The following is a 16,252-nucleotide window of genomic DNA, read 5'->3' on the forward strand; positions in this document are numbered from 1 at the left end:
AGGGGGACAAAAGTGGCCTTTTAAACAATGAAAATTAGGCCAAACAGCACTGCCCCAAGAACCAGAAGAGAAAAGTAACAGCAGCAGCACAACACAGCAGCAACAAATCAAACACTGAATACTTTTAAAACAGTAAAAAACTTAACTTTTAACAATACAGGAACTTTGCCAACCCCTCCCCCCCCCCCAAAAAAAACCCTTCACCCTAACCCCAAGAAATCCAAGCCACCCAAATCAGGAGAAGTAAAAGGACACTGCACTTTTAAAAGTCCTCTCACTAAATTAAGATATGGGCAAAAAGGAGGAAGCAGTTGAATGAAAATTGGCTAATTAAAGAGTTCCACATATAAGAAGTTTAAAAATAAGAGATTAATAGTACAGAAAACTCCTAAAAGATCAAGAAGAGGAACAGGATATGACATTCAGGGAACCAACAATGAACATGAACATATGAAGCTGCCTTATACTGAGTCAGACCCTTGGTCCATCAAAGTCAGTATTGTCTTCTCAGACCGGCAGCGGCTCTCCAGGGTCTCAAGCTGAGGTTTTTCATACCTATTTGCCTGGACCCTTTTTTGGAGATGCCAGGGATTGAACCTGGGACCTTCTGCGTCCCAAGCAGATGCTCTACCACTGAGCCACCGTCCCTCCCCTAATGACTTGCTAGTCACTTCATTTTTCCCTGTATCCACTTCTCTGTGTTATTTTTCTTTCAGCCCCGAGACCCTCTTTCATTTCCCTGCTTCCTTCTGTCCTTTCCACTCACCAACCAACCTTTCTTTTATGTGCTCCCCATTTTCAGCTGTATATTGCATTTATAGCCTACCTTTCTTGCCAATGGGGACCCAAAGCAGCATACATCATTCTTCTGTCCTCCATTATACTCTCACAACAAACCTGACAGAGAGTGGCTGAACCAAGGTCACCCAACAAGGTTTCTTTTCGGAGTGGGGATTGGAACATGCGTGGGTCAGTCAGTCAATACCTTTAATGGCATAAATTAAAATGAGACAGCCACTATTCAGATATACAAAGTACAATAAAAATCAATAATCTCTCCACCATTTTAATTTTATATTCTCTAATTCTCATAACAATCAGAAGAAACCTCACTACTGAGAGGATGATATGGGAACACTGATCCAATAAAAGAAGGGAAACAAACATCACTTCTGGAAGGCTTTTCCTGTTATGCAAAATAGGGCTAATTAGAACATCCTATATTTGGACATAAAATTCACATCAAATTAAAATATGAGCAATCAATTCTGGTTCTCTACTATTGCATGGGCAAATTATTTCATGGGAAGGCAAATTCACAAATCTTCCATACAGGACTGCTGGAAGATGGGTCTCCTAGATCAGACTCACACTCTACTCACTACACCGTTACTTAGATCTCAGACAGTGTTCATTTCTTAAAGGTACAAGTGCTGCTTTTTTAGTTTTTGGATTTTTTCTGCAATTCACAGATGGGGCCACATTGAGAATAGGATATATTGATCACTCCTTTTCAAATAGATAATCTGAATTAAGGAAAAATAGTTTCTGCTAAATTCTAAATATGGAAATCTTGTTGAATTTTTAAATAACTTCGTTGTGACCAAGCAGTAAAGGGGGAGAGGGGCAAATTGTAATAGAAAGAGCAAACTATTTTGCAAACCAAAATTTTTGAGGTTATAACTTGCCCTGGAGTCCATTTTTTGGATGGAAATAATGTTATACTCAGCACAAAAAGCCTTTATTGGCAAATATCAGATTATAAACAAGTATACAGGTACAGAAATAACAGATACAGTCATATGCAGCTATACATTGGACAATAGATCATTCAGAAGATGGCAAACTTTTACAATGTCTGAGCAGCCTGTCATATTGAACAGAATTGGATCTAGAAACCTAAGACCTATAGTATCATATAGGGAACAATAAAGGAGAATATGGGACAACAAATCAACTTGTTTTAAATTACATATACAGTCTTAATGAAAGTGAGATTTTTTTATATCTACCATAGTTTACTGCTAATGGGATAGTATTGCATCTGGCGAGGGTAAATGCTCTACGCAATTTTGGAACGTGGAGAGTTGATAAATGACCAATAGTTAGGGAAATTCCAAAATTCAGAGGGAAGCAAGATTTATTAGCAGCACTCATTAGTTTTTGCAATTCAGTATCTAAAATTCTGCATTTAATTAGATAGCATGCATTTGTAAGAGGAAGTATATAGAGAGAATCCATAGACAAACCTAAGGTGATTATTTTCCTCTCTATGCAGGAAATCAATTTGGACGAGGAGAATTCAGACAGCATTTGATAAAAAAATAGCTCCCACAGTTAGCGGAATAGTGCACACGTAACCAATGTTATAATTGGGAAGGCCAGTTAAGCTTGGCTATTTAAATAGCCTCACTAGTGGAATTAGCAAGGGGAGGAAGACAGAAAAAAAGATCCCAAATTAAGAGCATTCAGAGGCCCTATAAATTTAAGTAAAAGGGTCTGAATGTGTTAATTCTACTTTTCCAGTGTGCTTTATCAGAGGAAAGGCCAAAAGTTATTTTTGTATCCAGCATCTGACCTTCAGTATAGAAAACACAGGAAGGAAATAGTCCAAAAAATCATACATCAGGAGAGTGACGAGACTAATCATTGTTCATGTTAAAAAATCCCCCCAATAACAGAAACAGGAGGACAAATTAAAGATTAGATAGACAGGGCCCAAAAGAGATAAATCCTAACACAAATAACATTAATAAGAATAAATAAACATACTATAATACTAAAAAATATGGTAAAGAAAACAAGGTGACAGGAAAATGGCCATAATATAATATTTGAAAGCCCACCTAACCCATTAAACGTGAAGGGAAGGTAATTTGAGCAGAAAGATTGCACACGTGAGAGGTTCAAAGGTTGATGGGAAAGGGGGGTTGCACTCACAAATGTGTTGCCCATTAACACTGATGTGAACCTTAACAGGCAACATTTCACCTGGCACAAGCATTTCCACTTCAGGAGCAGTTTTTCTGCATCGGCCCCCCAAGTCAGCAAGTCCACATGACCCCCCCCCCCCCTCAGATCCTATTCTTTGGAGAACCCTTTCTCCCAAAAGCAGGATTTCAGGGAGCCCTTGGGGCAGGGGAATCACGCTCAGTGAGCAGAAATCCTTGCAGCCACAGAAGCATCTAGTCTGAATATAACAAAATAATCCAATAGGTATTTAAAACCACACTGATTCAGGTCAGACTCCTTTAAAATATCTACTGTTCATTTTAATGGGCTTTGTTGGTGGTACTGTTAATTTTAAACTTAATTGTTGGTTTTCTTAAATGTATGAGATTACTGCATTATTTTACAGGTCTAAAAAGGACAAGGCTAAAACTGGAGTGAAATCAGATTCTTCAGATCAAGAACCAGAAGGATTGACACTTCTGGTGCCAGACATCCAAAGAACTGCTGAGATAGTTTATGCTGCTACAACAAGCTTGCGCCAAGCAAACCATGGTAAAGTAGCTCAGTGACACAGTTATTATTAGAGACACAGTTATCGTTAGTGTACATCAGTAGTAGACTGCATCAAGAACAGATGTAAATGTGCTCGCTATTCATGCTGACATGCTTTTGCACAGGCATTCATTTGCACATTTGTACATCAATGTTCCCTCTAAGCTGCAGAGTCTTGTGAGCAAAAATTGTACTTTGTGAGCTACTGGCATTAATGTTGTGAGCTACTGCATAAATTATTGTGCTCTAGGGCCATCCTTCCTGAACTAAGACAAAAATGTGTGAGCTGGAGGCTAAACATCTGTGAGCTAGCTCACTCTAACTCAGTTTAGAGGGAACACTGCTGTACATGCATGTAGCCTTCCCTTCCTCCACGTGTTTTGACTAACATGTTTATAACTTGTATAGGGCACTCCAGGTAGGATGCTAAAAGAGATTGAACCCAGGTGTTTTTGCTTTTCATTAGAAAAAACCCTCACAGTTACATTGATGGATGGGCTGAAGCTAGACTAAGCTAGATCCATATGTAGTGTGGCTAAAGTTAAGTTGCTGGAATTTCTGCACCTGCAAAATGAGAAAAAATATATTTAAATTAAGTGGAATTTCGTATTTGAACTAAAATTATAAGCATGTACTTTTTGACTTACTAGATTTTGCATTATACAGTTAGGTCAACTTGTATATAAATATGTTTTGCCTTATGTGATCATTTTTAATACAATGTGCTCTTTTGTTAAAACTACTATAACAGAGAGAAAATTGGCTGAATTCTCTAAAAAAGCTTCAGTGAAGCCAAAGCCATTGTCTGTATTACGGTCCCTTGAAGAAAAATATGTGGTTGTAATGAAAAAACTCCAGTTTGGTAAGTTTAGTATTAGTTTTCTTCGGTTACATGAAATCAACCCGATCTTTCACCTTCAAGAAAATGATCTCACAAACCAGTATTCCAAGAGTAGCTTTAAGAGTGCATAGATAGTAGTATATTTTAGATACTGGGAACTTAGTGTGTGAAAAACAGGTATTTATAATTCTCCATTCTTTCTATATTAACCTTGTATATTAGAACCAGTGATCAGTAGAAAATATTTGTACAGAGAAGCAAACAAATATGCTTAAACTCAACCAGCAATCTTTCTGTAACTATACCTCTAAAACAAAATAGTCAAGTTGCACCTTTAAGACCAACTTAGTTTTATTCAGAACACTGGATTCCTCGTCTGATGAAGTGTGCTTAGAGAGCACATGAAAGCTTACGTTCTGAATAAAGCTAAGTTGGTCTTAAAGGTGCAACTTGACTCCTATTTTGTTCTACTACTTCAGACCAACACGGCTGACTACTTGGATCTATATACCTCTAAAAGTCCTTTGCCTTGTTATTAAATTTACTTATTTTGCTCAACTTAAAAAAACCTTCCATTTGGTTAAGCATAGTAGCAAAACTTGGGGCGTTTTTTTGGTTAAGCATAATAGCAAAGCTTGGGGCATATTCAATCTACATAAACATGGTTTATTTTGGATTAAATTAAATGACTGCTTCTATGTTTGAGGGAGGGAATAATGAGCATGGTTTCAGTGCAGGTGCAAGTACCTGCCAAGCAAATCAACTTTGTTCTGCTAGTGAAAAGAACAGGAAAAAACTCTTTAGGAGCTCAGATAAAACCTTCTGTTGATAAAGTTTGGAGAGCCAGTTTGGTGCAGTGGTTAAGTGTGCGGACTCTTATCTGGGAGAACCGGGTTTGATTCCCCACTCCTCCATTTGCACCTGCTAGAACGGCCTTGGGTCAGCCATAGCTGTGGCAGAAGTTGTCCTTGAAAGGGCAGCTGCTGTGAGAGCCCTCTCCAGCCCCACCCACCTCACAGGGTGTCTGTTGTGGGGGAGGAAGGTAAAGGAGATTGTGAGCTGCTCTGAGAGTCTTCGGAGTGGAGGGCAGGATATAACTCCAATATCATCTTCTTCTTAAAGTATAATGTGGTAAATTGTTCACTTTCTCTTATGGCTACATCAACCTCATAACCAGACCATTACACTTTATTGCCATTTTACTCTTGAATGAGGTGCATCCAGAGCAGGATCACGTAAGCAAGCATCACAAGTCATTTTGTATGCCTGAAGTGATGAGGAGGAGTTTGGTTCTGCCCTAAGACATTGATTCCATTGTTGTGGCTTTTAGAAGAGAAGATAGGATGCGTATGGTATCAATTTCATTATTTTACCCATTTATGGGTACACTTTTCCCTGCTACATTGAAATGTTAACGCTTGTCACTCTCTCTAGATACTTTTGAAATGGTTTCAGAAGATGATGATGGAAAACTGGTTTTTAAAGTAAATTACCACTACATGTCTCAGGTGAAAAATGCCAGTGATGCAAACAGTGCCGCTAGAGCCCGACGTCTTGCTCAAGAAGCTGTAACACTTTCTACATCACTGCCACTTTCCTCTTCATCCAGTGTCTTTGTCCGCTGTGATGAGGAGCGACTAGACATCATGAAGGTAAATCAAGTTGCAAGAAAATAGAAATTGGACACTTGTATAAGGTCATGCTAATTAACTATGATTAATGCTTGTTTTGCTTGCTATATTCTGCTATTGTGGGACAGGGAACTCTGCAGGGCACTGAAACATCACCCCTTGAACACTGGCTATCCTATTCCATCATTGAGACCTTTCCAAGCAGCCCATCTAAGACCCATGAAGCCTCCTCTAGATCCATCCCTGTGGTTTTTACCCTGTGTTTATGGCCATAAGAGCTAAAGTATGAGAACAGGGTGGGGATGGGAAGACAAATGTCTTCCTTCCAAACTAGCCTGCTGGCAGATCAACTTGCAACTGCTTTTTCTCCCCCTTTGCTACTAAGCTAACAGCTCTAGAAGCCAGACTTGGCCCATAGTGCTTTAGGGGTTGATTGTTTCTTTTTAAAATGAAAGCTGTCTGTGCCCATTGTCAATTCCAGAATTGTGGGATATCCTGTTTTTTATAGACAGAGTCATGTTTTCAGATTCAAGGAAGAATAGGTACAGGTGGCAATGGCTTGGTGAAAAAAGAAGCAGAAGAGGCTGGAATGAGAAATGGGAAGACATTTTTTGTGTGGTCTTTGGACAGAGAAACTGTACACTCAGAGGAGGTCAGTGTGCATATACCATTGAAGGTCAATAGCCTATAGAGCCAAGTAGGCAGAAAAACACAAAGAAGAATAAGGATGAGCTTTGAGTTCAGGAGCTGAATCTTTTTGCTAGAGAAAGAGACTTCCCTGTTGATGGCTGCAGTTGTAGCATCTTAGAGAACTGGTTTTCTAAGGTTTTAATTATAATTTGTCTTAAGGTTCTGATAACTGGCCCAGCAGACACACCTTATGCAAATGGCTGCTTTGAATTTGATGTTTATTTTCCGCAAGATTATCCTAATTCACCTCCACTTGTGAATCTGGAGACAACCGGAGGTCACAGCGTGAGATTCAATCCAAACCTTTACAATGATGGCAAGGTAAACATTTGGGGTTTATATCATCGCAGAAGATGTGGTTGGTAAAAACAATCTGTGGCAGTCTTGGATGGAAAAGGTTTAGTTTGGTAACCATAAAATATTACTCTTCAGACTTATGTATTGTACTGAGTCAGTTGCTGACAGTGTCAGGCAAAAAGCTTATTAAGTTATGAGCATATTCATATGCTTTGATCTTGGCAAAGACAGCCTGTGCATGAGAACAGACCTCCATGTGTAGATTTTTGAATTGGAACCCTAATATATTGTTTGTGATCATGTTCTGAAGAATTATATAACTGGTCAAAACCTTTATTTTTAGGTCTGTTTAAGCATACTTAACACTTGGCATGGAAGACCAGAAGAGAAATGGAATCCCCAGACATCAAGTTTTTTACAGGCATGTGTCTCTTCTTCTTCCACAAAAGGAGAGGGTGAGGGGAGACAGGCTGCTGTGTATATATTTAAGCAAGGCGTTACAGTAATATTCCCAATTCTAGAATATATTAACATAGCAAGAAGTTCACCATAGAGGGTTTTGCCATTTTTTTCCTCAGTGCAGATTTATTGAACCATTAAATTGAGATTTCCAAAAAATTTAATGATTTTTTTTTTAAAAATCTTGAAATATTTAAGGTCCAGTAAACCCAAACCAAAAAAATACCAGCCTGCTCCTGGGGCTAGCTTGGCTTCTCCTGCAGCCTGGTTTAAACCAAGCTGCAGAACAAGGCATCTCAGAGCTGTTCTGGTAGGGAGCAGTGGGCTTCCCACAGGTGCAGTGATCCCAACCAGGTTTAAACTGGGTGGCAAGAGAAGGCAGCACAGAGCTGCCCACCCAGACAGCTATCTTGGGCTCCCCACAGGCACAGTGCAGTTAGGTGTTATATTAATTTTAATATAAAATGGTGTTTGCTTTGAGGAAATATTAATATACAAATTGCCAGGAGTATTTGTTAAGAGCTTTTACCATCAGTATCAGATTATAGAATTCATGGCTCAGTCAGGCACAACACATGTAATAAATATTGTTCCTATCTTTGCTAGCTTTTTGTCACTAACTAAACTTTGGAGGAGATTCTTATGATAAATTGAAGTGATATTTGCACTCATTGAGTAAAGGAAATATATTTATATACTGTATATGGAGAAGAATTAGCAAGCCAACTGAATTTACTTCTAATACAGCAGATAAAGATTTAAGCAAAAAGATTCTTGTACAAGAAAATACTGAATTACTCACATTTTAAAGAGATAATTGTAGTGGTCTTTTTGACTCATGTCTGCCAGTTCAGTTCTGTTGACCTCAGGGTTCATTATTTATCATATGCAAAGACAGTGTGTGACAAGTATAGAAATCCAAATAGTGGATAGATTTGAATCTGAGTTATTATGGTAAACATTGAAATCACCAGGTTGCTTAAGACTTTCAGGCTGTTTTGTAGAATAGAAAGTGCAAAACTGACAGAGTGCTCACCAGCAAATAGCAACTGCCCATGTATTTTTGCCTGTTGCTTTTGGGATCAGTCTAGCTGGTCATAAGGTACTGGAAGCAATGGGGGACCTCTGACAAAAAACCTCGAGGGTCCTGGGGGAAGGGAAGTAAGGCTTGAAATGCCAGTTAACCTTGCTTACACACTGTCTGCTTCTAATACTATTGGACTTCAATTTTTTTTAAGCTGGCTTGATTCTTCAGCAAGTCTTCCAAACTGTTTTTGCTGCTATGTGCCATATATAAGGAATTGTTTAGGGGGAGCTCTAATTCCTTCCTTCCTTCCTGTTCATGGACATAAGATCTTGAACAACACAAAACCATAGAATGATGACATACTTCTTCAAAAGAATTTTAATTTAACTTTAAACCTTTACGCCTAGAAGAAGAAGCTGCCAAAACCTTTGCAGCAGCTGCTGTACAATCATAGTTTACATCCAGAAGTAGGGTTCTGGAAACTGAATCTGGCAAGATATTATTGTGCACCAAAATCCACCTCTGGATCTACCACTCTCGTTTAGCAAGTCCACAATCAGAACCACAATGACAAAATCTATCTGAAAAGGGGATACCAACTCACAGAAGAGATGGTACTTAAACGTACTAACATATATTTTGACACTATGAAGGAAAAGTAAGGGCAGTTAAATAATGATGGGGTTCTCCCATTGGCACTGATATTTCAGTGTTGTCAAACAGCTTCCTTTACCACATAATTATCTAATTAGCATTTTGAAATTGTCTGTAGAACAGAGAACCAGTTAAATAAGATAGTTTTACATGTATCAGAGTGTTTGTGCTGGTCAGAAATTACTTTCTCCAATATCTCGGTAAAGTATGACGCTTTTTCCATTGTGCTGATCTTATTTTTAGTGCTGTACGGCTGTGTTCATGACAGCTGCAGCTTTGCCATTGTGTTTTGTAGCCTTTTCTCTCGGCTTGACTTCGTGAACGAAGATTTAAGAAGGGTGCAGTAGTCCACATCTGCTGCAGGCTCGCTGGTGGCTGACAAGACCAATGCGGGACAGGCAGATCCAGCCACAGTGGTTGCAGGGAAAAGTCTGATTTGGGGTTGGTGCTGTAGCAGTGCGATTCTTCCTCAATCTCCTTTTGTCCTCAAGACCAGCTATGCGTGCGTTCTCAAAGGAAGAGACAGCCTGGTGGATGGTGTGCCTCCATGCTTTGCGATCTGAGGCTAGGTCAGACCACTAGTGATGGTTGATGCGACAGGTGCCAAGGGATTTCTTCAAGGCGTCCTTGTACCTCTTCTTTGGTGCCCCTCTATTTCAATGGCCGGTGGAAAGTTCGCCATACAGAGCAATCTTGGGAAGGCGGTGGTTTTCCATCCTAGAAATATGCCCTGCCCAGCGCAGCTGCGTCTTCAACAGCAGTGCCTCGATGCTTGTAACCTCCGCCCTCTTGAGGACTTCAGTGTTGGTCACAAAGTCACTCCAGTGGATGTTGAGGATGGTGCGAAGGCAGCGCTGATGAAAGCGCTCAAGGAGTCGCAGGTGATGACGGTATAAAACCCACGATTTGGAGCCGTAGATGAGGGTTGTCATCACAACCGCTTTGTAAACATTGATCTTTGTGCCTTTTTTCAGATGCTTGTTGCTCCACACTCTTTTGTGCAGTCGGCCAAATGCACGGTTTGCCTTTGCCAGCCTGTTGTCAATCTCCTTGTCGATCTTGGCATCTGAGGAGATGATGCACCCCAGGTAGCTGAACTGCTGGACTGTCTTCAGAACTGATTCACCCACAGTGATGCAGGGAGGGTGATAATCTTCCTGGGGTGCAGGCTGGTGGAGAACTTCTGTCTTCTTCAGACTAACTTCTAGGCCGAATAGCTTGGCAGCCTCTGCAAAGCAAGACGTCATATGCTGCAGAGCTGATACCGAGTGGGAAACGAGTGCAGCATCATCAGCAAACAGTAGCTCTCGGATAAGTTTTTCCATTGTCTTGGAGTGAGCCATTAGTCGCCTCAGGTTGAACAGGCTGCCATCGGTGCGATAGCGGATGTAGACACCATCGTCATCATCTAGATCTACTGCGGCTCTTTGAAGCATCATGCTAAAGAAGATCGTAAAGAGATGGCGTGAGAACGCAGCCTTGCTTTACACCTGTGCCTATTGGGAAGGGCTCCGAGAGGTCGTTGCAGTGTCTGACTTGGCCTCGCTGGTCTTCATGTACCTGGATGATCATGCTGAGGAACCTTGGGGGACATCCTAAACGTTCCAAGATTTGCCACAGGCCTTTCATGCTAACGGTATCGAAAGCTTTGGTAAGGTCGACAAAAGTCACATATAGACCCTTGTTCTGTTCCCTGCATTTCTCTTGGAGCTGCCTGAGAACAAATACCATATCGGTGGTGCTCCTGTTAGCTCTGAAGCCGCACTGGCTCTCTGGGAGGAGTTCTTCTGCAATGGTGGGCGCCAGTCTGTTCAGGAGTATTCTGGCAAGGATTTTGCCTGCGATGGAGAGCAGGGTTATCCCCCGGTAGCTGGAGCAGTCTGACTTTTCCCCTTTGTTCTTGTGTAGAGTGATGATGATTGCATCGCGAAAGTCCTGTGGTAGTTTGCCTTGTTCCCAGCAGGTAACAAGTACTTTGTGAAGTGTGCTGTGTAGTACTATGCCCCCATGCTTCCAGATCTCTGGTGGGATTCCATCAACTCCCGCTGCCTTGCCACTTTTCAGTTGCTTGATGGCTTTAACAGTCTCTTCTAGGGTGGGGATCTCATCCAACTCTGTTTTCACTGGTTGAAGTGGGGTGAGGTGGATTGCTGAATCTTGAACTACGCGGTTGGCACTGAAGAGAACCTGAAAATATTCCGACCACCGGTTCAGTATGGATGCCTTGTCTGTGAGGAGCACTTGGCCGTCTGCACTACGCAAGGGATTCTGAGCCTGATATGATGGGCCATATACTGCCTTCAGGGCTTCGTAGAACCCTCTTAAATCACCAGTGTCTGCACACAGCTGGGTTCTCTCTGCAAGCTTGGTCCACCACTCGTTCTGAATGTCTCGAAGCTTGCGCTGGAGGTTGCTACATGCAGCGCGAAAGATTGCTTTTTTCCCGGGACAGGAGGGCTTAGTAAGATATGCTTGGTAGGCAGATCTCTTTTTCGCTAGTAATTCTTGGATCTCTTGATTGTTCTCGTCAAACCAGTCCTTGTTCTTCCTTGTGGAGAACCCGAGGACTTCTTCAGAGATCGACAGGATGGTAGTTTTTAGGTGTTCCCGGAGTGCTTCTGGAGAAGGGTCTGTGGGGCAACTGGGGTCCTCAATTCTTGACTGGAGTTTTGCCTGGAAGGCAGCTTTAACTTCGGCTGACTGAAGGCTGCCAACCTGAAGCTTCCTCCGAGGGATACCTCCTCTCCTGGGTGTGGGTTTAAAGTGAAGACGGAGATTGCAGCGTACAAGACGATGATCTGTATAACATTCCGCACTGGGCATTACTCGGGTGTGTAAGACATCTCGAAGGTCTCTCTGGCACACCAGAATGTAGTCGATAAGGTGCCAGTGCTTGGACCGTGGGTGCATCCAGGTTGTCTTCAGGCTGTTCTTCTGCTGAAAGATAGTGTTGGTGATGGTGAGCTGGTGCTCCGTGCAGAATTCTAGCAGGAGGCGCCCATTATCATTGCAGTTGCCAATGCCGTGTTTGCCAAATACTCCTTTCCAGGCTTCCGAGTCTTTACCTACTCTGGCATCGAAGTTGCCAAGGATGATCACCTTGTCCTCTGTAGGGGTCTTCCGTACGAGGTTGCGTAGATCAGCATAGAACTTGTTCTTTTCTGCAGGATCTGCCTGAAGGGTTGGGGCATACACACTGAAGAGTGTTGCATGCTGCTTGTTTTGAAGTGGGAGGCACATGGACATGATGCGATCTGAGTGACCTGTTGGCAGGTTTTTGAGTTTGGAGGCAATGGAGTTCCTGACCATGAAGCCAACGCCAGAAAGGTGGCTCTCAGCCTTTGACTTACCCGACCAGTAGAGGGTATAGCCAGCACCATGTTCTTGAAGACTACCTTCCTCAGGGAAACGGACCTCACTGAGAGCTGCTATGTCAATATTCAACCTGAGAAGTTCGTGGGCAACTAGAGCAGAGTGTCGTTCAGGGCGACCACTGTCTACTGTGTCAAGCATGGTTCTGATGTTCCAACACGCAAGCTTTAGTCTTTGCACACTTTGTGAGGCAGGTGCATGCCTTTTCTTTGTTGTTATTTTTTGACCACAAGTAAGGATGCCCGTTAACCGCGGCTAGCCAACTGGGGTGGGGGGAGACGAGCTTTGTTTAGGCCACCTTTTCTAGGCCCCTCTCTGTGCGGAGCAAGCAGTGCTGTTCCCTAGATAAGGCTGCTTGGTCGTTCAGGGTGCTGCCGAAAAATGCTTTCGTCTCCGGGTCAGCATCAGGCAACCAATACCCTGAACTGCTTACATGCAGGATCGGGACTGCGGCTTCCAGTGGCATCTTCCACCTGCCGTTTCGCCCCTTGCCCATCGCTGCAGGACTTGGTGTGTTGTGGGATGTGGATATGCCCTTCAGGCCTGCACAGAGGAATTTTTAGGTGAAGCACAGTGTGCGCGGTACTGGCTCCACCCTTTCACCTTGGGGTCATCTGCCATGGCCCAGTAAGCCGGGACGCCAGCAGCGAGTCCTCCAGGTGGTAGGTGTTACATTAACGAGCTCTATCTGCCCGGGTTTGATGTTAGAGTTTTCCTTCTCTTGGCTGGCAAGGTTGGTGAGCCCAGCCTGCCCATCCGGTTATACCGCCGGACATTCAGTCGCACCATGATGTGGCAAACTCTGTGAGAAACGGGGGGGACCAGCGGGAAGGTGTTGCCACGGATGCAGTAATGCAGGAGAGGCCATTGCAGTGACCATCTGCCAGGCATAGCCGGACAGTGACCACGCGGCGTTCACTACACCGGGAAAGAAGAGGCTATGGATTGCGCATACACTTTCCCTGGGGGGCCAGGATACCCAAGAGGGAGCCCACCACCCCTCCCCCCCGTAGCATTTAGCTACTGCTAAATGGGGGTTTGGGAGGTATCCCCTTGATAACTGGTAAAATAAAAAAAAATAGGTTAATCCAATAGCTTTGTGAGCCTAGGAATCTGATTGCACACAAATCACAAATCCAGCTGGAGCTTTTAAAGTGTTTGTCACAGCAGTTGCATCTGCTGAGAAAGCAAGCCAGAAAAGAGCAGCTTGCCTCTTCAGAAACTGAATGTGATATTGTTAGAGCTGCTTTAAATTTCCATTCCGCTCCCCTCTTTTTATCATGTCCTGGTTTGGTTTTGATGGCTGTTGGAGCAAGTTACTTGATAGGGAACACATGTGGAAGATATGTAGAACAAGATATGTCAAGAATCTGAATCGGAGAAGAAGGAGAGGGAGATGGACAAGAAGAAGAAGGAAGTAAAAATAAAGATAGATAAGAAATACCTAAAAGAAAGAAAAGAGAGAGAATGCAAACAAGATTGCAAGCCCTGAAAGAACAAGGGAAAATAGGAGATAGTAACACATTAATGGAATAATGGGCAAGACAGGAGTACAGATCACGTCAATAAATGTGAATGGTCTAAATGCCCCACAAAAAAAGAAGAAAAAATTTTTTTACAATTAAAAAAATTATCTACTGATATAATATGTTTGCAAGAGACACATATTGCAAAAAAGGATATTAAATATCTTCAAAATAAAAAACTAGGACAATTGTATGTAGGGGCAGATATAAAGAAAAAGATAGGGGTAGCAATTTATATAAAAGCACAGATTGAATCCAGACTGATTTATGCAGCTGAAAATGGAAGAATGCTATTGATTGAAATAATACTTAACGGGGGAAAAGCATTATTCAGAAATATATATGCTCTGAATGAAAAACAAGAGGAATTTTATAAGAATATGCTTGAGAAAATTGTTGAACTCAACTATGAAGATCACTGTATCACAGGTGATTATAATGCAGTTTTGATACAGACCTGGACAAGAAATATGGAAAAAAGATTTTTAAAAGTATCGTAGTCAGTTGCCAAGAGCTTTTTTTAAGATGGTAGACGAATTAAGTTTAATAGATGCTTGGAGGACAAAAAATCCTAAAACTAAAGATTACACATTCCATTCTGAAGTACATGATTCCTGGTCCAGGATAGATCTGTGTTGGATTTCAACTTCCTTATTTCCGTTATTAGAAGAAACTGGAATATTGCCAAAGATATTTGCAGATCATAACCCAGTACAAATTATACTTAAAAATTGGGTAAAGAGAAATTGATGGACATTGAACCTGCAGATTTTACAGGAAGAAACATTTGTGGAAGAAGCAAAAAAAGAAATTAAAACGTTCTTTAATCAAAATTTGGAAGAAGATACATCTATCCAAACTATTCAAGGCCTTTTTCAGGGGCTTAGCAATTAGATTTTCTTCCTGGAGGAAGAGGGAGAGAATGAAAGCCTATAATCAATTAATAGGTCAGCTGCATAGTCAAGAGAAAATGCAAAAAAAAAACACAATGGAAATTAAAATGAAAGTTTTAAAATGAAAATGAAAAATGAAAGAAACATCAGATTAACGTTTTGTTAAACGAAGAACTTGAGAAGAAATTGGAATGGACCAAACAAATTTTTTTTGACAGCTCCAATAAAATTAGTAGATGGTTGGCCTACAGACTAAGAAAGGAAAGAGGGAAGAAAATGATAAAATCCCTGGAAAATGAAATTTTGGAAGAGGTCTCACAAAGAAAACAAATTGAGGAGATTATTAGAAATTTTTAGCAAAAATTATATAAAAGGCAGGAAAAATCCAATACACAACAAGAAGATTATATATAAAACAAGCTAGGGTGAAGAAAATATCGAAAGGACAACAAAAAATTCTAGAAAGCCCTATAACTGTACAAGAGATTGTTATTCCAGAGGTGATACATAAAGATCAATCCGGCTTTATTCCAAGAAGACAACTGAAACAAAATATAAGAATTATTTTAAATATTTTGGAATTTTATCGGGATCATCCAGATAAGCAAATGGCCTGTATCATGCTGGATGCAGAAAAAGCATTCAATAACGTGAATTGGGAATTCATGGTAAAATGCCTAAAAGATACTGGTTGTGGAGAATATTTTGGATGTTTGGTGAAAGCTATCTATACGAATCAAAAAGCCAGAATAAATGTTAATGGAGAACCATCAGAGTTAATAACCATTGAACAAGGTACAAGGCAAGGATGTCCACTCTCACCATAATTGTTTGTTTTGACATTAGAATACTTAATTGATCCTATTAGAAAAGATCAAGAAATAAGAGGGACTAAGATCAAGGGAGAAAGTTTTAAAGTTCAGGCATTTGCTGATGATTTGATGTTTATACTCGAGGAACCTGTTAACTCAATTGATAAGTTAAAAGAAAGGTTGAGACAGTTTGGAGAGGTTGCAGGATTAAAGTGAATTACCAGAAAACTAAATTCTTGGCAAAAAAATATGACAAAGGAACAAATCTCCGAATTAGAGAATAAATCTGGATTTGGATATGAAAAAAAGGTTAAATATTTGGGAATTAATTTAACAACTGATTTGAAAACCTTAAAAATGATAATTATGATAAGATTTTAAAAGACATAAAAACGGATCTAGAGAGATGGCAAGACCTACAATTGTCGGTTAGGTAGAATTGCAACAATGAAGATGAATGTAATACCTAGAATATTATTTTTGTTTCAAACAAATCTCATTATGCTACCAACAACCTTTTTTAAACAGTTAAACAAAATGGTAGCT

General features: G+C 40.9%; 1 protein-coding gene across 2 annotated transcripts in view; it reads left to right on the top strand.

The window, feature by feature from the left end:
• BIRC6 (baculoviral IAP repeat containing 6) overlaps positions 1–16,252 on the top strand; it is a 224,539-nt gene that overhangs the window by 195,745 nt on the left and 12,542 nt on the right. For both annotated transcript variants that reach the window (XM_060244345.1, XM_060244352.1), the window contains exons 67-71: positions 3,359–3,504; positions 4,256–4,366; positions 5,780–5,997; positions 6,826–6,987; positions 7,307–7,384. In XM_060244345.1, coding sequence (XP_060100328.1) covers positions 3,359–3,504; positions 4,256–4,366; positions 5,780–5,997; positions 6,826–6,987; positions 7,307–7,384 — 715 coding nt within the window. The remainder of the gene's footprint in view (positions 1–3,358; positions 3,505–4,255; positions 4,367–5,779; positions 5,998–6,825; positions 6,988–7,306; positions 7,385–16,252) is intronic.

This window comes from Heteronotia binoei, chromosome 1 (assembly GCF_032191835.1).
Source record: "Heteronotia binoei isolate CCM8104 ecotype False Entrance Well chromosome 1, APGP_CSIRO_Hbin_v1, whole genome shotgun sequence".
NCBI lineage: Eukaryota > Metazoa > Chordata > Lepidosauria > Squamata > Gekkonidae > Heteronotia > Heteronotia binoei.